Source organism: Symphalangus syndactylus, chromosome 21 (assembly GCF_028878055.3).
Source record: "Symphalangus syndactylus isolate Jambi chromosome 21, NHGRI_mSymSyn1-v2.1_pri, whole genome shotgun sequence".
Taxonomy (NCBI): Eukaryota; Metazoa; Chordata; class Mammalia; order Primates; family Hylobatidae; genus Symphalangus; species Symphalangus syndactylus.
Genome location: NC_072443.2, coordinates 72,734,893 through 72,757,643, shown reverse-complemented (window position 1 = coordinate 72,757,643; position 22,751 = coordinate 72,734,893). Strand labels below are relative to the sequence as shown.

At 39.7% G+C, this 22,751-nt stretch overlaps 1 protein-coding gene across 20 annotated transcripts in view; it reads right to left on the bottom strand.

Moving 5' to 3' along the window:
• FOXP1 (forkhead box P1) overlaps window positions 1-22,751 on the bottom strand; it is a 439,375-nt gene that overhangs the window by 7,748 nt on the left and 408,876 nt on the right. For 12 of the 20 annotated variants that reach the window (XM_055260626.2, XM_055260631.2, XM_063630744.1 and 9 more), the window contains 6 exons: window positions 15,160-15,361; window positions 14,975-15,054; window positions 14,275-14,376; window positions 9,978-10,099; window positions 8,167-8,236; window positions 3,430-3,596 (listed from right to left, as the gene is read on the bottom strand). In XM_055260626.2, the coding sequence (XP_055116601.2) occupies window positions 3,430-3,596; window positions 8,167-8,236; window positions 9,978-10,099; window positions 14,275-14,376; window positions 14,975-15,054; window positions 15,160-15,361 (743 nt within the window). Of the gene's footprint in view, window positions 1-3,429; window positions 3,597-8,166; window positions 8,237-9,433; window positions 9,604-9,977; window positions 10,100-14,274; window positions 14,377-14,974; window positions 15,055-15,159; window positions 15,362-22,751 lie in introns of all 20 variants that reach the window. The other 8 variants (XM_055260630.2, XM_055260627.2, XM_063630741.1 and 5 more) reach the window with 2 other exon arrangements.

Sequence of the window (22,751 nt, the reverse complement as noted above, 5' to 3'; positions counted from 1 at the left end):
CAATCTCATCAGCAGCAAGCATTATTTGTAAAAAATATTTTGTTGCTTAGCAGGTAGAAGGTAAGCTCAGGTTACCTTAAATTGTGTTTCTCAGATTACTGACAACGGCGAACATTTCCTAATGTTTGTTTCAAACTTTCATTGTTGAGAACTGGAACTTTATGAATTACTGAAATTTATGTTTTAGCTATATGCTGATTGATTGAGGTTCAAATGTTGTTTTCCAAATCCACACTTTCCTACTTTCTTATCAGGTCTATCAATCTTTTCATGTTTATAACCCAGAATTGAATGATAGAGGAATGTAAGAATTGTGTAAGACCTTGGGGAGGGGGAAGGAGGATGAGGACCCCTAGAAGAAATAGAACCATCTCCATCTTAATGAAGTTCTTGCTGTATAATTTTAGACTTTGACCAATATTGTGCTAATCTTATCCAAAAAGTCAGATACATGTAAAGCCCCACCAAACACCGTTCACAACATCAGAGAATATTTCGTTTACCCAATTATCCTCATTTGATCATTACAGTGTATACATGTATCAAACTAACACATGTACCCCCAAAATATGTAGTTACGAAGTATCAATTTTCAAAGCTGTAGAAGTGAAAAAACAAATAAAAAAACAAAACAAGTTTTCCCCCTAAATTGGTAGCCAAAATTCATGAGGATTATTTACTATCCAGAAGACACAGGTAATGATCCTGTCATGCCTGTAGGCTCGACTCCCAGTGCCTCATGCGGAGTGGGTCCCCAACAAATGTTAACTGGCTAGATGTACTGTGTGACCACCTGATGACACAACCAGGTTAGACAGTAAGGTTTCGAAACTTCAGAGAGATGAAATCCAATTTCAGGACATTTCTTGGTACCGGCAGATACCCCCGGGGTGTGGCAAATGTGTAGCACAGGCACACGGTACTTCAAAGAATAAAAGAGGATGGGATTCCATGAAAGATACATTTGAGATGGGATGCGGACTGTTGAAGACACTACACTTCACATACACTCACCGTGTCTCCTAGAAGTTAGGGCTGTGTATGATGCACCTTCCTCTCCTTGCAGACACTGCCCCCACCCTTTCTCTCCAACTCCTACTTCCGAAAGGGCTACCGCGGAATAACTGTGTGCAAAACCACACATTTCCCTTCTCCTTACATCTGAGTAATTCCTTTGTTTAGCCACTCTGGGAACACAAGAGTTTTAAAATAAAGCTGACTGGTGTTTAAAGGCATTGTGTTCTGGGGGTGTTTGCACAGCATGGAGTATTTTGCTTTGTAGCTCCTTTAGTGCCTATCAGGATAAAAGTATAATGCCCCAAAGCCATAATTATGTGACCACTTTCTAGTGTTTCAAAGGAGGAACGAAACGTAGTGGTATCTGACTGTCACAGAAAGGGTAAGAATGAAGAGTTCTGTTTCAACACTCAATATTAGCTAGGCCGCCTTCCTAACAAGGTCCTTCAAGCCGTGCCGTAAAGTTTATGGCTTGATTTATTCCAATAGACTGGAACAGTTGAAAAACAATTTGCATCATAGCAGGGTAATGCATATTGGACAGGAATGGAAACTCTTGTCATTACAGAATTCCCTTAATGGAAATATGAGGTCAAAAAGAGTAACAGTCTATGACACGGATAGCAGGCGCAGGGAATCTGCTATTGACATATAATTACATTTAGCAAACAGCACAAACCTGTGAGATTTGAGCAACGCATTTTGACATCTTTGTGTAGGGTTTCTTGTAAAAAAATAGTTGAAACCTTCATTTCATCAAAAATCACAAAAACTATTATAAAACATGGTTTGGGTAATACCGGGGTTAATTCAAATTTGTTAAACAAATTAACCCTGCAGTGACTTTCTTTCATACAGCAACATCAGCATCACTCTCAACTGGTGCCTGTGGCTTGTATCCAAATTATCTTTTTGTTTTAGTGCTTCTTTATACTAATAGGAATATATGTCAACAAAAACTTGGAGTTTGTACAGATTATGAGAAATAGTATCACTTCCATTCAGTAACTTCAGACATTTTTGTTCTAATGAGTATTTCTTGCAGCAGCTTATACCAATTTACGTTTGCTCTGAACTTCGTTAGTATCTAAGTAAATACTTCTGTCATGACAATGATTTAAGATGAATACAAATGTGATAACAGGAAAGTCAGAAACACTAAGTTGCTTTGGAAAGGATGAAATATAGCAGCATCAGTGTGGAAGATAAACACATTCTTAAAATGCTGTGAAGTAAATGCTAAGATACTGTTCATATAAATTAAAAATGATTATTTCCATATCCAGAAAGGATAGTAAAGATCCTTTTTGAAGTGCTGTGGAGATGAAATTCAAATGCTAGAAAATCAAATTTCAGATTTCCCCGTACCCTCCAATTTATGCTGGCAGATAACGCTTTTTTCTTTGTCATTAGATGCCAATTCCATCTGCTCCTAATTGTTACAGGTCCTATTTTCCATTCCGATCACTTAAATTATCTTAAAATAAGATGTTGGTCGGTAATTCAGAAGTAATGTGTAGACAAGCAGCCTATTCTAGGAACTGACAGCACCGCAAACACGAAATGGGTTAGTACCTTAAAGTGGGCAACAGTTTTGAAGAAACTCACTAAAAGGAAGAGACTGTCATTCCACAGCATCTCCTGCAAAGCCAATCATTTGGAATAATGTGGTTTCTTCGCTCTGTTTGAAAACGTTTCCTGGGAGAGAGGGGGTTATAGTCACACCAAGTTTTCTCCCATCACCCACTCAAAGCGGCATCACAGTCTCCTGGCCTCTGCCTTTCCTGTGGTTTGCAGTCCTGGTTCCATTCACATTCAGCATGGGCAACCATGGCCCATCACTTCGTTCAGTTATATGTGTGCTCATTATACTGCCGTCTGCTGCTATAATGCTCCTATTAACTTTCCTTTTGATATTTTAAGAGCAATCTATAAATCATGCCGCCTTTCATTTGTGCCATCATTAATGGTTGGTAATAATGCTGCGGCGTCGTGTTCGTGGTTAACCTTATCGCATCACCAAGTAAACAAGCATCTTTTTCTCTCGGCTAGGTTCAACATGCCCGAAAGTTGCACAAACTGCAAACTTATTCATAGGAATGCATATTAATTTGAGGAGGAAAAAGTAGTGTGGCTTAAATAATGGCCTGAGATGTGATAAAGCAGAGGAAAAAAAGCAAACCTGTTTCTCATTTTATTGCTGTGAATTGCTTTTATGGGAAAGTTAGCAAATAGTCCTTTTATGCACTAACCAAGCTGAACATTTCTTGAAGTACAAACTTCTAGCTTGGTTCTGGGAAATCAGAAATTACAGAGAAGGTATATAAAGCCCAGAGAAAGGGCTGTCGCCCTGTGTGTACCTAGGGAGACTAGGGTCTGAAAGCAAAGACCTTTTGCGTGGACAATACTCACACGGCTTGCATAGGAGATCTGCCTGGACTGCTGTCACTCTCGTTGCTGTTGGTATGCTCCATTGCCCCGTTCAGCTCTTCCCGTATTGCGCTGGCTAAGTTGCCCAGAGTGGGATTTCCCATGGAAGCGGTAGTGTATAGAGGTATACTATTCTCAGCCATTGAAGCCTGTCATCAACCAAGAGAAAATTTATGAAGACACAGGGTATGTAAGACAAGGAAACTACTAATTATGGGTGTACTCGATAATCTTCAGTCTGAGTTAATTGTAGCATGGCTGGCAAATACAAGTTTCTAAGAGGTGTTGAAAGATTTTGCTTTAAAAACGACTCGTGGCACCTGTCCCAAGCTTGGTTTTGAAGAGCTAACTGGAGGCCAGGGGGGGACCAAAGTGCCTGTGGGTAGGAAGGACTCAATTTGGTCCGGCTTGGTAGTCACATGGTGTAGACAGGCTTTCGAATATGAGGTTTATGTCGGATGCGTTTTTAAGAGGAGCTGAATATTTCCAGATCACAGTGAAATATAATGCAATTTTTATTTCTTTATCCATTTTGATGACTCCAGTATTGGATATTAGAGATTTTGATCAGATTATTCTGGCTGCACCGCTCAACCTTATGAGAACTTCCATAAACATTTACCTCTTAGATCCTATAGAAAAGGAAGACATTATAGAATTGGAATCAATTTTTTATCTCCTCCCATCATTTCTGTTTTAATGATTTTTGAATCTGTTTAGTGCAGTTGGAGATAACTGGTTGAAGGAAACACCACGTAATGTTTCAGAGTCCGACCAATTGCCTAGGATTTTAGGACTAAAGAACTCTGGCAAAAGGAAGCTCTAACTCATATTTATTTTTGGTGCCTGAGTACATCAATATTAAAGGTTACAAAGTTACTCCACGTGAGTGTCAGCAAAAAAGAAGAAATCCTAAACTTAGGATAGGTAGGATATTATTCACTTCCTGTCATACTGCATTTGAATAAAAGGGACACCAAGTCTGAAATGCAGACACTAGTAACATATACCACTGGACTAAAGTACCCATATTTGTTTCATCCGGGTGGTGATTATGACCCATTTACTTTTCATTTTATTAAAGAGGACACTTTCAAAAACTGGCAGCTGTAATTAAACCAAGATTTATCCCAACTGTCCTCTTGCAGACTAGACTATGACTGCTTTTCCATCCTAATGAGAAAAAAAGTACAATCACAAGATGATCTGGCATAGTGACTTCCACTGGCCAGTCATACAAGAGTCCAAACTATTCTAGAAACCCTGGCTCTAGAAAGAAAGTAGAAGCCAAAAGAGTGCAAAGCTGGGCTGCAGAAGTCTGTCTGGCTAGTACGACAATCGCAGCCTCACACACTGTACAAACCCCACAGCCAGGGCTTTCTAAGTACAAGCCCTGTGTTAGAAGTCCTGTGCACACTCAACAAACACAGCATTGGATAATGGACTATATCAAAGCTCGGCCCTATGTAAGGCCACAGCTTTTCCTTCCCTCTACTTGTAAATGTGTAGAACTGCCTTCTTTTAAAAAGTAGGGGGAAAATCCTGTTTTTATTTCCAAATGTGGTGAACTCATTTTGATGAACAGCAAATCTGAACATTCCACACTCTCCTACAGTGTGTCAAATAATTTGCATCAAGTACTTTTTCCAACAGCTCTTTTATAATTGCAATAAAGCCTTTTTTCTTTTTGTTTCTTTTTCTTTTGGCAGAGCAGTTGCCAGAACTACTATTATTTGTTTGTTTTTTGCAAACTCCAGTTGGACGAGCATCTTAACTGCTTTTATCTGAGACAACAGTGGTCACACCTCTCTCAGTCACAGAAATTCTGCCAAGCATCTTTCCACTGGAAATACCATAAGATAAGCTCTCATAAGACAATTTCACTATTCCAAGGTCAGAACGTGGCAAAAGTGGGGCTGCTGCTAGTTTAATTATTTTAGCAGCTTCCCTGGTCAAAAATTGTGAAGACAAAATTGAAATGATGACATGAACATGCTCACTGGGATGAGTCTGTCATCCTCTAGAGAAGGCAACCTTCTTGGGATGAGTATTTATTCTCTTTGGCTCTCAAAGTATTCTAGGTCAAGGCCATTGCTGATGGGGATTGGATCATAGAACATGGGCTGAGACCCAACAGCCAGCCACAGTAGTGAAAGGCATGCAAAGGCACGCACTTATACTGATCCCTGGGTTCTCAGACAAGAACGATGTAAGTGACGAAAACCAGCCTTGTCCCTTAAAAAAATGATCAAATGGGCTGCAGAGAGATCCCAGTGCCTGATCCGCAACAGAGCTTCTTGAACACACTCTCTGTTGAGCAAGTGATCAGAGCAACCCACCCAAGGTTAGAGAAATTTTCACTAACTAACTGCTTATGCCTAACAAAGTGTTTTTTTTTTTTTTTTTTTGGTAGTTGATGTCCACTTAGAAGCAGGTGTGTTACAAAAATGGACTTAATTATATAAACGGTCCTTGCACAGCATGTGGTTTCATATCAAGCTGGCACCTCTGCCAAAAAATGAAGTTGCTTAAGTAATGGTGCAGAAGTCCATAAGCACCCTCGCTCCTGGAACATTAACCACTCTGAGATCCTCAGGGGAAAGGCAGTCTATAAATACGAAGCTTTACGGTTACCCTTAGTTACTTCACTTTTCAGAGCATAATGCAATCTGTCCCAAGTCCCATGTTTTATTTCTGTAGTGGATTCTGCTGTCCTATTTTATATATTGTATATCATGCATTATGTTGCTCTAGTAATTTTTTTGAAGATATTGTTCCACTATTATTTTTACTTGTCTTGAAAAATGGAAATAGGCGGTAATGGAAAGGAAGGCCTGCTGGCAGAATCTTTATTTAATTTGCACAGTAGAAAGTTGTCTTATGTGTCTGTCTACTGATCAGGGATCCAAACTCGTAGAACAGAGGGAAACAATCCACTTCTCAAATCATGAATTTATATCAATTTATTCCCCCTTGCCTCATTATGGACGGAAAGTGTTCTGGGAAGACGGCAGGACAGTTTTGGGCTACTGAAGAAGATGCCAAAAACAAATGTTCAGAGATGAAACCTGAACAGTTCTGTAATGACAAAGCATACTAATTGAAATTAGTCACATAGTTAAGAGAATTCAGAGGATGGAGGATCACTTTTTTTTTTTTGCCTTTCCGGCTCATGAATATAAAATGTGCTTGTAATCTTAATACTACTCCAGATAGAGCAGCCTTTAAATTCACACTTCACAAGACTCCAGGGAAAATAAGTTACTAATGAATGGTATTTACAGTGGCAGCATCGAAGCATGCTTTCATTTACTCTTCTAAAGTTACTGTGTAAACTACAAGTAATTAAAAGAAACGCAGAAAGTAGTTGCTCCTATTAAATCTGGTGCAGGCTAAAAATAAATAAATATAATTACTGAAATGCTAAGGCCAGTGAATCTGCCTCTAAACTGAAACTGGGTAAATGGCCTATCATCAATTCCCAGGAGCCTTAAGACTATTCTGGGCCTGTAGGATACAGAGTCGTGCTCAATAAATATCTGTTTAATGCAGAGCAAGACCCAGGGCTCCTGTCAGTATCTCCTCCTTCCTCATCCTGTTCCCATCATGCTAAAGGTCTCAACTGTTTTTTCATTATTGTTCCCTTTTAGACTTTTGTTTCTCTCTTTGTGCCCTCACCCCTAGAAATGTTGGTATTTCCTCATGTATTATGGTCCTTTGGAAGGACACAAAACATTGTAGTATCTCAGAACCAATCTAGGGGTGACACAGCCCCCGTTGAGAACGTATGCTGCAGAGGACTGCAATGGTATTGGATGACAAATGTCAGATTTATCTATAACAGTCTGGGTAGGGGCAAAAACAACTAGGACCACTGGCCAAAAGGATACTGCTTACTTATGAACTCTTGAGGGGGACTTGAGTACTACACCCAGGTACTTTAATGAAGTGACACTGGAGTAGCCTTCATTTAAGAACTGAAATGTGCAATATGTAAAAAGTTTGCTAGAAGCTGGGCTGCCTCAGGTAGCTCCTTTTTGGGTGGTAATCTCGCTCCTGCTCAAAACCCGCGTCTTCATCACCTGGTACCATTGGTGATGTAACAAGTACTTGGTTTGTCAGTAGGAAATAAATACTCCGTGTGATTATTATGTAATCTTGAACAATCTGCAGGAAAACCAAAGAGTTTTCTTAAACGCCTCTATTGTTTAAACAGACATGGTTTACTTTCATAAAGTGAACCAGACCCCAGATCCTCCCCACCCCAGACAAAAGCCAAGATGCTCAAGTCGACTTTAAAAGAAGAAGAAGAAATACAAAGCCCTGCTTTCTCTTTAAACCCGTGAACAATAGAAGGTCATGTGACGCAGTGGCCTATCATCCAGCACATTAATAGCTGTGCTAGAGTAATTACACTTGTGGTATTTTTGCCTCAAGTGAAATTCTGAAATAAGAGGATGGAAATTATGATACTGCTGATAAATATTAATAAGTGAACTTTTAATTTTTTTGCCACAATATTCAAAATGCTAAGCATCCCGCTAATGCTGAAGCAGCCCGATGTGTTTGCCTCCAGGGAGTACGATGCTTTGTGCACTTAAGAAAAAAGTTTAACAGAATTAAAATTTAATATCTAATTAGAGCAAGGCTAATATATTTTGAAATGAGTAGGGGAGACCTGTGCCTCTGCTGCATATTCGGGACGGCCATTAATCTTACCTGTAAAGCTGCATTGAGAGGTGTGCAGTAGGCGTGGCTGCTCTGCATGTTTTTAATAAGGGAAGGGTTACTGTGTAAGAAAAAGATAAAAACTCAAAGTTAAACACAGTCGACTCCTGAGTTCCTAGCTAAGTTTTGTTTTAAGCTTGCTGGTGTCCTTCCAAATCAGCAATTTCCCCCACTAACGAAATCCAGGAAAAGTCAGGCTTTCTCCCTGTCACTGATTTGCAGGGTGGGTGTGTGTGCACACCTGTGGGGTTTGACTTCTCTATTCAAGGAAACTAGGTGTAAAATTCTGGCTTAGCTAATAACAGGCTTGGGTCCTCCCTCCAGAGACCTCTCTGCAGATTTTTAGGAGTTAGCCTGACTCCAGATTCCAACAGAAAGGCAGCAGCCTAGGAGGTCGTGCTGGGAAAGGCAGTGAGCTCACGGCAGGGGCTGCTGGGCGTGAGCAGAGAGAATCTTGGCTCCTAAGCATCTTCGAGATTTGAACTCTACAGTGACTGCTAGAGGGATGGCAGGAAGGCTTTTAAGGCAGATCTACAAGGCACGTTTATTGCCAACAGGCGATGGAGAGTAGGGTATGCCAGGGGAGGGTCGTTCCTAAATAAGGGGATGTCTTAGCCAAATCTGGGAGGGTCTGAGAATATTTGCTGCCATCTCCATGCACGGACCAAATGAAACCAACATACTGTTGTCAGAAAATCTCCAGCCTCGTAAGGATAAAAATATTAAAAAATTACATAGGGCATACTGAGGGAAAAGGGTGGCTTCCAGTAGGCAGTTACCTACATTTATCAGTGGCCTTTAAAGGAGGTATATGCAATATGACCTATTTCTTTCCTATGCTTGGAACATTTTAATCATTCACTTCATTACGTTTATATTCTTATAGTGAGTGAACAAATAAGAAATCTACCCCAATAGTACACACACATTTTAACTAACCAAAAATTCCCTTTTTACTTGGGGCGGGGAGAGGCGGGATTATGGGTTAAGCACAAGTATTTAGTTCTAGGGTCCCCGTAAGCTGCTGAATCAAAATACAACGAATATTGGCATTAAAGACGTCAAAAAAGCATTATTCAAGGCACTGGTGTTCCAAAGAGAAACGAGAGCAATACATGTACAAATCACACAATTTAGTTTCGTTGCAGAAAGCTGTGGCACTGCTACTGGTGAAATGCAAAACTACATGGGATGAGTCAACCATGCAAAGCCAAAGCAACAGCAGAAAAAAAAAACAAAAGCAAGTAAAGGCTCTTACTGTGCGACAAGCTCGTCAAAGTTTTCATCGGGGCAGTATTTGCGAGGACGGCCTCGTTGAATATGGCGGCCACGTTTAAACTCTTCATCATCAACTGTCCAAAAGGACCCAAACTCATCCTCTACTCTGATAAAGCACTTATGCAGTGAGAGGTTGGTGCGAATGGCACCCTGGGATAGGAGCAGCGGCAAAGGAGATGGAGTGGCAACAAAAGGAGACGGGGTTGGGGGCAGAACAGACATCCAATACAGGGAACAGGAAAAAGAAAATAAAATGCAATAAGCATAAGCAAATGGTTTGTGAGGGTTAATATGCATTGCCACCTAAAAGCTACTAGCATGTGATGCAACAAAGACCAGCAAGCAGGGCAGGGGGACTGGTGGGTATACAAAACAGGAGGGATGAAATGCTTTTTTGCTTCCCTTAACTGAGACAACGTGAAACCAGTTCTTTGGTCTAACACCATCTAGCAGCCAAAGCCTCTACGTTATACTTGTTAGCACAATCCAAGCTAAGCTAAGAAGTTCAAACATGGTGGACGTACCCACTGATCTTTTGTGGCCTTCGTTTTTGGAATTCTACTTCATCCACTGTCCATACTGCCCCTTTAACGTTTTCTACTCGCACAAAACACTTGTGAAGACTAAGATTATGACGCACTGCATTCTGCAGCAAGTATAAAAGAGAGAACATTTACATTTTCTATAAGAAAAGACTCCAAAAACAGCAGTAAATTCAGCCTAACAGTCCACATTTGTAAAACCATCCCCAAAAGCTGTAGCTACCACCCCCGTGGAGGACCTTCTCATGGTTAAGGATGTCTTTTCCAAAAGCAAAAATAAACCAAAATTATAAATTAATTGTACTTTGGCATTTTCGTCTAGTCTCTGGTAATAACTAACCCGAAGAAATATTTTTTAATGTGTATACAAGCCCAAAATAGGTTCCAGAGTACAAATCTGAAAATGTTACCGTGGCTTCAAAACAAGAACACATGCAAAGTATAAAACTGCCCTTTTTAAGCCCACCTACCTCCCAGAAAAAGGGGGTATTTTTTTCAAACCATGAAAGAGGAACACTTGGTTAATATCGCTAAATACAGTTTTGTTCTTGATGGTGTCTGGCTTTTAAAACTTCCACAGGTCTTATGAAGAATTCTAAAGTGGATTTTACCGTTGAGAGTATGGCCTTGTGTAGTCAAAGGATCGGGGGGTGGTGAATGGACCCCTCAAGAGATCAGTAGCTATCATCATGTTATGTCTTACCTTCGAGAATATGAGAGTTGGCCCTAACTATGGGAAAGTATTTTAACTGAGTAAATGCCAAAGGAACACGAGTGGAACTCTCAACGGCAAAATGACTATATTCCTACAGTTGATGGTTTCTACAGACATATCTTGTTTATGGTTAAAAGTCCTTTCTGGCCATTCCTAAGCTGAGACCCTTAACATCGATAATTTATCAAAAAGGAGGATCTCAACTCAAGGGTGAAAAGCTTTTAATATCTCATCTTTCCTTTGGGTTCCAGAAGAATCCCCAACCCTTACTGGGTACAGTAACAAGCAAGGCTTCAGTTCTTTAGTCCTGCCTGGTTAAACTTACGGATCCAGACACAACGCTGGACATGAAGACATTCTAAAGAGATTCAGGTCATTTACTTAAAATTTTCTTCTTATTCAGAATAAGTAGATGACTCAATAGTAGGTGACTCAATTGGGGCTTGAGAAGTTGATATATACATCACACTGGGTAAAGTCCTCACTCAATTCCAGCAACACTGCTATTGCACAAGCATTTTGCACCCCCCCACCTTCCCCCGCAACATCCCATTCTGCCACTTGGAGTATTTCCTTCCTGAATTATCCTTAATGGTGGTGAATCTTGATACTCTGAGACAATCACAATTGGTGGCTGTGAGGATTCAAGCTACGTAATAATTTTTCTTTTCTGATATGGAATATTTAGAAGATAATGAGACAAGTTTTAATGCATGGTGTGATGAATTGCTTGAAAGGACAATTCACAGGATAAATTCCCAAAGAGCTTTTGAGTAATGTCAGCATAATTGAGGTAAGTTCAAGATACCCAGGTGACTATCAAAGGATACACCTGATTCAAAAAAATTGGAAGGATTTGCTTAAAAATAAAAATCTCTAAACTGAAAACATTTGGCATGTCATATACTTGATAGGACAATTTTCTCTGCATATAAACTGCCGTCTAGTCTAAGTAAGCAGTTTTTTTTTTTTTTTCTTTTTTTGAAACTAGGTCTTGCTCTGTTGCCTGATTGGAGTGCAGTGGTTCAATTATGGCTCACTGAAGCCTTGTATTCCTGGGCTCAAGCGAACCACCTGCCTTAGCCTCCTGAGTAGTTGGGACTAGAGACATGTCACCACAACCAGCTAATTTTAAAAATTTTTTGTAGAGATGGGGTCTTGCTATGTTGCCCAGGCTGATCTTGAACTCCTGGGCTCAAGTGATCCTCCAGCCTCCTAAAGTGCTGGGATTACAGGCAGGAGCCACTGCATTTGGCTGCATTTTAAAAAATATATTGCCCAAAGGCATACAATAGAAGGTCTACTGTTATCTACTGGAACAAAATTGAGGTGGTATAAATAAACGGACGAAGCCAATTTCCTTTAAAAATCCAGACAGGGCATGACACATGTAAGAGATATAACTTGAAAAGAAGTCAACATTGCTCCTAATCCTAATCACTGCTTGACGCTTTAAAATAAGTATCAAAATGTACAGAACTGAAAGGTCTCAAAGCTACTTTTGACAAAATAATTTCTGTAGATCAGGTTGAGCAATACAACCATGTGAGTAAACACACAAAGCCAAAACTTCAGTTCTGTTTTCCAAAACTGCACATCTAGGCAGAAAGCAACGAGAAGTCAAGAGTTTTCAAAAAAAAGATACGTAAGCTCCTTTCAGTCATAACTTGAACTGGGCATTTCATCTTTTGTCTAAGATCATGGTACAAACAAGCACTCGTAGAGAAAATTATATGTATTTATAAGTCACTAAGTACTTCATCTAAGGTTGTTTAATGACACTTTTTCCTGCAGTTTGCAAAATGAAAAAGTTCAATCTGAAGATCTAAGCTTAAATATTATATTCACAACTGGTAATTATTTTTAAATTTCATCATTTCTATTTATAAAAGGCAATCTGAAGAAAATGTCTGCCTCATGCTTCGACTTCCTAAATTTTTTAAAGCATTCATGGCTAAAGATCCTTTTATATTTTATCTCTCAAGGCAGGCTGAGGCAAAGAGGGTAAGATTTTGAACATAGGTTCCCTTCGGTGCCCATGTGTCTTAATGGAAATGAAAGAATAATTTGGGCCATAATAGATATTCACAGCTCTGTAAAGTTGATGAATTAATTCTATGGTTATATTCGTTTTCTTTTAAAATGCTAATTTATCAGGAACTTAACAGAGGAAATGTATTTTTCTGTTTTTTGCTTTGGTTTTCCTCCAGTATAAAATTAAGGAATTAGCAAGGAAGGCATTTATTTCAAGCAAAGGAGGTTTTCCTTGTGTCTTTTAACACATCCCTATCATATTTAGATTAATGGCATGTAAAAACAGCCTCAAATGTTTGCTATCACATGTCTCTAAATGTTTTGGATTTCAGGGATTACAAGAATTCCAGGTAGTAAAAAATGCAAAAATACAAATGACGGAGTGTACCTGTCCCCTTCTATAAGCAAGAATATTAGACACCAAGAAATCAAAAATGGGAAAGTCCAAAAATATGTGAGGGCTCAATTTAATACAAGGGAATAAATACCAGTGGAATCTCTGAACCAGCTGCTGACCTGGGAATGAGGTAAGCTTTATAGGACCCCAAGCACTGCTGGGGGCATTCAATAAAGAGCTATGCAATTTGACTTGCTTTTACAGCAAATAGTATTATAATGAAGTTCTAAATCTACTTTTCTTCCTTAGTATATCTATGAGGGACAATCTCCTTTTTTTTTGAGACAGGGTCTTGCTCTGTTGCCCAGGCTGGAGTGCAGTGGCATGAACAGGGCTCACTGCATCCTCAACCTCCTTGCCTCAAGCGATCGTCCCTCCTCTGCCTCTGGAGTAGCTGTGACCACAGGTGCATGCCACCAGGCCTGGCTAATTTATTTAATTTTTTTTGTAGAGACAGGGTCTTGCTGTGTTGCCCAGGCTGGTCTCAAACTCCTGAGCTCAAGTGATCCTCTTGCCTCAGCCTCCCAAAGTGCTGGGATTATAGGCATGAGCCACTGTGCCTGGCAGACAACCTCTTGACTTGAAACCAAAAAAATAAAAACAAAAACCCCTTAATAATACATTGTGTTCTCCATTAATAACTCCTACAAACAGTGGTAGTGCTTGGATTGCACAGCTTTCTGTACTAATTGGGTTAATGAGCTCTTTATCCAACCATTGAAGGCTGTGTCAAGTTTGGTCATTTCTCCAGGTTCCATCTCTGGAGATACATCTCTGCAAATATCGGTTGTGGTTGAAGACCTAACGGCATGAGGTTTGTCCAAGTAATATGGCAACCTCCACTTCTGGGTGATGGTGTTGTCTCCTTTTCTCTACATATTCCAACCAGAGAGAGAGCATTTTACTGGCTGGCCCCTCCACACTGCTGATGCTGGTATAATGGGGGTCTTCCCTCAGAGCATTTCAACCACAATGGCACTATTTTCCCAATCAAATACACCTAGAGATTGGACACTTTAAGAGTATCAAAACAATAAAAATGTCGCTTCCTTATAGCACAACTGCATTTTATCAGAAACAAACTGTTCTATGAACGTCAAGATCCAAGAATAAACAGGCCTGAGAAAGCTTACCTTCCACGTGGCCGCGTTGCGTCGGAAGTAAGCAAACATTCGTGTGAACCAGTTATAGATTTCATTTAGTGTTAGCTGCTTTTCTGGAGATTCGAGAATGGCCTGTGAAGCAAAATGTAACAGAAGATAATTTATGACCAAATCAGCAGAGTCGTCATTACACAGTTCTCGAAAATATAAAATCACTGTGATTCAGAGCTAAATCCTGAGAAAGGTTTTACAAAATGATCTAAGATTAATGGTTGTATTTAACAGTTCAATAGCAAAATTCAAAATGGAATTATCTAATTGTTTTGAGTTTTTATTTCTGTTTCTGTGCAGAAATATTAATTTATTAGTCATTCATAAAGCAGAATCAAAGAGAAATGCAAAACATTTCACTAGCTGATTAAAGCTCAGTAATTATTTAGAGCTCAGATTAATTCTAGGGATCAGAGATTACTGTAGCTTGTGATAATTGACTTGCCATCTTTAAACAGGCTCATTTTCACTGTTGTGTGAAATGAATTTCCTAATAATCACATCGTATTGTAATACTTAATCAAAAGCAATTATGTTATATATTGCAGTTTTAAAAAACCTTATAGAAAAGGTTTCAGCATGCTTGCATACTAAACGGTTTTAAATCTACTTCATCAAAATATATCCATGTACACATACACCTTCTGATAGAATTCCATATACTGTGTTATTTACTTACCTGCCTAATTAAAGATGCATATGTAAATGGTGGTCTAACTTCTGCGTTCTTATAAAATTCTTGGTTCTGCGCAATATCTGCTGAATAAGAATCATTGTCCTATTAATTATCACTTTTTAAAAAGGGGCTGGTCTACAAGAATTGCAGATTACAACCCTACATGAGGCCAAAGCTGCAGTATCTACCTGACGAAATGGGCACGTTGTATTTGTCTGAGTACCGCCTGCGGATGGGTCCCACCGTGTGCATGCTGCTGGTGGTGATGACAGAGGGGCCTTGGGTGACGGGAGTCAGGGGGGCGGTTGGGGTCGTTGGAGTATGAGGTAAGCTCTGTGGAGAAGCCTCTGATGCGGACTTGGAGAGAGTGACACTTGATACCAGATTCAACTGTAAGGAGAAAAACAACGTCTTAGAAGACCTTCAGAAAAACAGAGCAACCCAGGAACCACATCCAGCAGGAGGAACACAGAGGATGCGTAGGCACTGCTCTCCCTCTACGTAGATGATATGTTTACCATGAACCGAAACACAAGGTGAGTCCTGCGTGATATCTATACTTAGGATGTAGTGTAAGATATCTCTGGCAGCGGTCTCTTTTCCAAAGGCTGCTACATGGGTGTTTACAGGCTCAAAAAGGGGTTGCCTACCTGCGTGAGTTTGAGACAGCCTGAGTCAAGACATTTATTTCATGGTGATGTCTCACCTATAGGCTTTAATCACCCATCAGGGCTTGTCAATCTCAAAGAGGGAGGGAAGTCCTTAGCAATACCAGTGAAGCTGAGTATTTTAGGTGACACCAGTTGGGATACGCTGGTGTAGATCTGAAGCGTCCAGCAGAATTTCTGCAATATGCTAGCACAAACCAAGAGCTGTTTTTACTTGCTTTTTATGAAAATTAAGCTTTAATAAATGGAAAGAGCCCCATGTGGCTAGTAGCTACCATATTGGACAGCCCAGAAAGAGCCTACTGGGCTCCCTCATGCAGCTTGGTGGATGACGAGAACTCCTGCAAATATGTGTGGCCTATTACTCATATAAAACACAATGGGCCTGACCCCACAAGCTGTCATTTGTTTCTATCGATCAGTTGGCAGAAAATAATCCTTAAAAGCATTATGAGTAACCTTTATTAACTCTATCAAATATAGGCTTGGGATCTGTTAATTTTTTTATTGTGACATTCTTTTATAGAATATGGGAGATCTGGAACTGAGGTTTTTGATTTTTTTTCCTTCAAGTTTTGAATGTTCTATAAAATGGGAAATAATCTGCTTCAACTTGGAAATGAATATTACTTATTTGAAGTAGAAGAGAATAAAATAGGCCAGGCATGGTGGCTCACACCTGTAATCCCAGCACCTTGGGAGGCTGAGGCGGGAGGATCGCTTGAGTCCAGGAGTTTGAAACCAGGCTGGACAACATGGTGAAACTCTGTCTCTATTAACACGCACACACACACACCCACACACAAATTAGCCATGTGTGGTGGCACATGCCTGTAGTCCCAGCTACCTAGGAGGCTGAGGTGGGAGGATAGCTTGAGCCTGGGAGGCAGAGGGTGCAGTGAGCTGAGATCACACCACTGCATTCCAGCCTGGGTGATAGAGTGAGACTCTATCTCAAAAAAAAAAAAAAAAAAAAAAAAAACAGTGCTCATTAATTTTTTTCTATTTATCTTTCTTACCTTCACCTTAAAGTACTGTTTTTACAAATACTAAAAGGGAGAACCCTTTCCCAAAATTTGTTGCAACAGAAACATTATTTTACGTCTGGCAACGCTGAAGAATTCGGTTGTTTTCAGCGTGTGTATTACTGTTTATATGCTATCTCAGATACACGGACGCACCCTAAAATCCAAGAAACTTCAGCGAAGTAGGCTTACTTGGTAATATTTTCTCAAACCAGATTTCAAATCACTTACCGTAGTAAGTCTATTTCACCAAGTCTAATTCACCATTGCTACAGTCAGTCTTAAGTACAAGGCAGTATTTGTGGAAGGTATTAAAAATGAGATTCCTCTGAGATCATAATCAAAGAACTTATTAAAAGAGAGTTCCAATATGTTGGGAAGACTCGACCTTTACTCATACTCTAGTGAAAAAAAAAAAAGGGGGGGAGGGGCCATGAGAATCCTCTCTAATATGTTTCAGGAGAGTTTCATAAAAAAGCAATGAATCTGAAGAAAAGAAAGATCAAATATCATGAAGAAATACTAATGGAAAAATGTAAACATGGCGCTGGAAACGAAATGTTGTGAGCTTTGAGTTGTGCTCTCCCTTTTATTTTCAGTGTAGAATGTTGACTCGGTGAGCGAGAGCCAATGCCCGCAAAGAGCAAGCTATGGAGATGGCACTGCCCTTACAAATGCCCCAGCAAGCTGAGCAGATGCCATGAGCGGGTTTTTCTCTATAATGCTGGAAACCTGGCTTTCTGACACATATTTGCAAACTAAGTGTGAACAGTTCAGAGTAGCAGCTGCAGGATGGGGCAGAGCTGAGAAGCCAAGGGGGGAAGAGTTGGGGCTGACCTCTTTTTCACCTCGGGCCTTAATCACTGACCAAGTCCAGGAACAGTACGTATAAGCATCAGCCCAGGCAAAGGGTCAAGGAAATTAGTGCATGAAAGGCTAATGCTCATAAATATACAGCTTTTATAATTCAGACGCTGCTAAGCCTAAGAATCTCAGAGCGCCTTGGAAACTCAAGGGTAACATTTGTAAAAATCATGTTTTAAACCACCTGCCACTGTGTGGTCTCCTTTAATTGTCATACCACCACTAATATCTGAGATGTTATTACTCATACTTTACAGACAAGCAAACTGAGGCTTGGAGAGATTAAATAATTTGCCCATCTTCCCAACCCAGACCCAAAGTCACTTGTATGATTCTAGACCCTTTGTATAATCATCTTCTGCCTAGTTAATAGGAAAAATGAACACTAACCAGTTTCATTTTTCTGTATGCTCATTTTTGGAAAAGATTCCGTGCAGAGCATATTATCCCTGCTTATGCATGACATTCAACACATGTAACTGAGCAAATACAAGGCAGTTAGTCCTACGATGACAAGAACAGGAATAAAACAGCTAATTGCTGCCCTTGAAGCGCTTACCATCAAACAAATACGTCAGTCAAAGGGCAAAGGTACACAGTAACCACAAAGCAGTTCTGGGACTGACTATACTTCTTGGCTTCTCTTTTCAGTTTAAGAACTTTTCCCTAAACACTGTGGCTTTCTGAAAGATGCAATGAAAATTACAAACACAAATGTCCTTCATGCATGCTCCCTTCCACTTTTGGGAGGAAGATCACCAAGTTAACTGAGTTCCGGTTTCATTGTCAGAAATCAAAACTCAGCAAGTGCAAGCCCATCTTTCTGGGTGTTCACAGCTAAGAAGAATAGACAAATCCCACAGTAAAATGTCATCAAATGCCGAAAGGATGTGAGTCTTGTAGCTATTACCAAGATCTCACCACTAGGACTCTTTCTACCAAAAAAAAAAAAAAAAGCAACAGCGAAAAATAAAATCCCTCCAAGTTAGCACAATCCACAAAGGAAGAGATGAAGGTAGAATTTTCTGGAGGCTTTTGAACATTAGCAAGTGGGAATAAACACTGAGCCAGAAGAGAGCAGAGAGGGGGCTTACCAGGCTTGACAAATGACACCGTGATTCACACCCACTGCTGGGCTGTCTCTAATAAGCCACAGAGGAAGCAGCCAATCTCAGCTAATTACCAGATAAAAATGTAAGGATTCTAATTAGGAGACGCTGATGGAGGTGATCTAATGATTAAATGCTGCATTCGACTGACCCCACCATCAATGTTGCAGTGGTGCAAGATGTCACTGGAATATTTTGTAGAAACAGTAATTTTATTTCGAGGAGGGGAGGCAGTAATATTTGTAATGATGGCTATGAGGTAAACTAATTAAAAGACAGTTCCTAGAGGAAGAGGGTGGCTGAGAGCAGCTGTGGCCATTCCAAAACCAAGTGCCAAGTCTCAATAGAGGAGCTGCAGTCAAGTGGAAAATTTCTGCCTGACCTCTGCCCTTGCTATTAATTTGCAGGAAAACTAATGACACATATACATATTCCCACAAAATTGTTCTAATTGCTAATTTGCCAAAGGAGCCCAGACTCCAAATTAAACATGACTGTAGCCTGTGAGGGAGGGAAGAAGAAAAAGCTGTACGCTCCAAACACAGGGTGCTTTGCCACACAAAATCATTTGAAGGCTGAACCAACAAGTTAATCAAATGTCAACCTTGTCAACTGGTACAGAAGTTTCTTAACTTTTAAACTTCTGTTTGATGATCACATGCTTGTCTTGAGGAGAAACCATCTTCGAAAGGGAAGGTTGAGAGAGAGAGAGAGAGAATGGAGAAGAAAGATTCAAAACAGGCTCTGTGTTCAAACCAAACCTGCTCTTTTAATTAAGGCCTCTTTGAAAAAAGAGTGCCCCCCCAAAAAAAATTAATTACAGACTTAGAACAGAAGAGCAAATGGGGAATGGTGTGGGTTTTTGCCGTAATCTTGAAATATTCATCTTAATTGTAAACTATACAATCTTCATGTAATCATCAATTAGAAATGAAAGCATATGTGCTTTGTGTTTCTGATTGCAGTTCAGGTTTTAAAAGATAATTTTTTCTGGGGCATGGAGCAGGAAGGGAATGGACTGGGAGGGTTTCTTTTCCTGATGGAAAGCCTATTTTTCTTATTGTGTTCATTTTCTATTTAAAAGAAGTTGCTATGTTTAGAAAAGTCAGTAACTCTGATATTTTCTACATGGCAAGTTTCCATCATGTGATGATTTCAGCAAAGATAATCTCTTTGAAACTCTGGCCAAAAGTTAAATTCTTATGTCATTTAAAATTGCTGTAGGGTTTTATTTTTTAAATTTATTTGTATTCTCAGGCATCAGCTTTTCTTTCAGCCATCGAAACTATTCAAACTTGGTTGGCTACCCACCATTCTGCTTAGTCCTTTTTTTTTTTTTAATTGATCTTTAGTTTTTAACAGTAATCTCCCCTCCTGTTTAAAGATGATGAGTCACTCACATTAAAAAAATAAACTGCTGATGTAAATCCCTGACAGAAACAGACTTGTAAGTATTCCCATAAGAACTCATTTTTATTTTTGTTTGTGCTCTTGCCTCACATGAAAACAGATTCTGAGAACAAAAGACAAACCTGAAACCCAAACACCAAGGGACACAACTGCGTAGTAGGGACTTTCGGGCTCACAGAACTTGTTTTTCTGCTCTTGGTTTTACTGGCCTGAGCCAGCTCAAGTCCTGCTTTAACTGCATGGCAGTGTCACTTCTGGGCATGAATCACTGAGTTCACAGACGGCCTTTCTGGGGCTGGCGGGACGTTACCAGGCCATGTGCAGGGCAGGACAGTGAGTGGCAGCCTTTGCTACAAGCCTTTCCTTTCTTTTCCTTTGCCATCTCAGCCTGGCCCTGTTTTAGAGACGTGTACTCGTGGAAGGTAATGACTTAGAAGGTGGTGGTACTGGCAGGGATACTAAAAGCAAAAACAAAAAAATTCTAGTTGAAAGGTTGGGGGTGCACTTAAAGAAAAACAGTATATAAAACAGCTTTTGTGTATTGTGCCTAAGAATCCCTTTTTATGACTGCTTAATATTATTTCTCCAACTCTAAAGCAAGGACCCAGGCAGCCCAAATGATCCTTGAAGAGTTAAAACACCCTTTTTTTTTCGGGGGGCACTTTGTTTTTATAGGAGCTAAAAACTCTTTCAAAACAGTCCTAATGGCTATGGTTAGAGGAAAAGAAAATGTATAAAAATGAAAATCTAATACTGTACTTCATTCCAAATATCCAAGTTCCTGTAAGTGCTTTATAAGATTTTCGTCGAGAAGGATGTACCACCTACACCGTAATTACATGCCCACCAAATCTAAAACAATGTGGTTTCTCCAGGAGCAGAAGTTGTTCTCTGATGTGCAGGAATTTCTCGTGTACTCAGTATTATAAAATACAATTTACAGTGTTTTCCTGACATGATGACAGACAGTGAAAAGTCTTTTTAAGAAATCTGTAGCAATTTAATAAAGTCATCATACCACAGACATGTTTCTTTTTGTTGTTTTTGTTTTGTCCTCTTAGTTTTTCACTCCCTCCCCCAAATGAAGTATCTTGGCAAATTCTCCACAGAGTAAGCATGGAGAAATTAACCTCCAAGCAAGACATTTGGGTGTTTACTTTGAGAATGTTTACTGGGTCTGGAACAAAAGAATATCAATCATTTTCATTAGGGCAGTTTACTATTGTTTTTTGCTTTTCTTTCCATAGAAAAGAATAGAATCTTTTCAAACTTAAAACAACAAGAAGTGTGGCCATTCTAAATGTAAGAACTGCTTTTCTGCTCTATGTACCTGACAGCTAGAACTTTTAGGGCTGCTCTGGTCAACTTACACATACTACATACGTCCACGCAGGGTCCAGTCTTTTTATAAAATTAAAAGTTTGAAAAGCTTGTCTTAACTGATGTTGGCTATTCCTTTTCTTCCTCTACACTGATCCTCACCAAGCAGAGGGACCGATTTGTGCACCCACTCTTAACCTAAGGAAAGGTTCACAAGGCTGACCTCTTACCATTTCTTCCTGCTCATCTTGTAGGTTTCAGCTTAGACATCATTTCTCCCTGAAGTCTCCCCTGACTTTACCATTCTGGGTCAGCTGTTCTACTTACAGGTAGTGCAATTCACGGAAAGTGAGACTGTGTGAGTATGTATGTAGTTATCTGTTATTTCTTTTACCAGACTCTGAACACCTCCATGGTAGGGATGGGCCTTGCTCATGTGACTCCTTGTCATGTATGTCACATTGTCAAGAAATATTTGTTGATGGAATAGTCTGATTTTAAATGCAAGAATTTCCTTTCCATAACCAACCTGCACCTTGAGTCTTTGGCTTTGATCTGAAAGGAAGGTTTTACTTAGGTTTAAAGAGATGTGACAGCAAGCAGGAAGAAAGGCTGTCGAAGGAGCCTGAGGGATGGGAAGCCCGTGAGCTCCTGTCCCAGTTCACCCATAAGCTTTCCTCCTCAGATCCATGTCTAAAAACTTGGGCACCTTCCCAACCAAGATGAGCGTATCCTCTAACCAAATCTGATGAGTACCACCATAGGATCCAGAAAATGCATCTATGAGCTGATGTAAAAACAATCTAAGAATGTTTTAGCAGTTTCCTTGATGCAATGAAATGAGGACTGGTTGGATGATTGGATACAGCAAATGACACTTAACACCCAAATGGCATTTAGTGAAAAGCAACATTTACAGCAAAGCATTCTATCACTTAGTGACTAAGAATTTTAAAATAAACACGAGGTTTCTTTTACACAGAAATGGAAAAAAGAAAAAGCTTCATGAACTTACTGGCAAGGTTGTAACATGAAAGTCCCCATCTATGGTTAGATTTGAATCCTGGTGACTGCTTGTTTCAAATGAAAGATTCTAGAAGGATACTCATTCAAACAAACGCCATGCATTCTATTATTTAGGGCGGAATAAATTAATTACAGACTGCAGGGAATATTTCGCACATGAGAATCAGTCACCAGATAGCTCTGGGCCCTTAAAGTTGAAAGCATCAAGGGTTTGCTGTATGTGTGTGCCCTTTTTTTTTTCTCTTTTTGGCAAAGAAGTGAAAATTTATGCAAAACATTACACATCTACCTTTTATAATTAATTTCCCAATGCCTCACCTATACATATTTTAATAATTCCTGATTTATAAGATGGTAT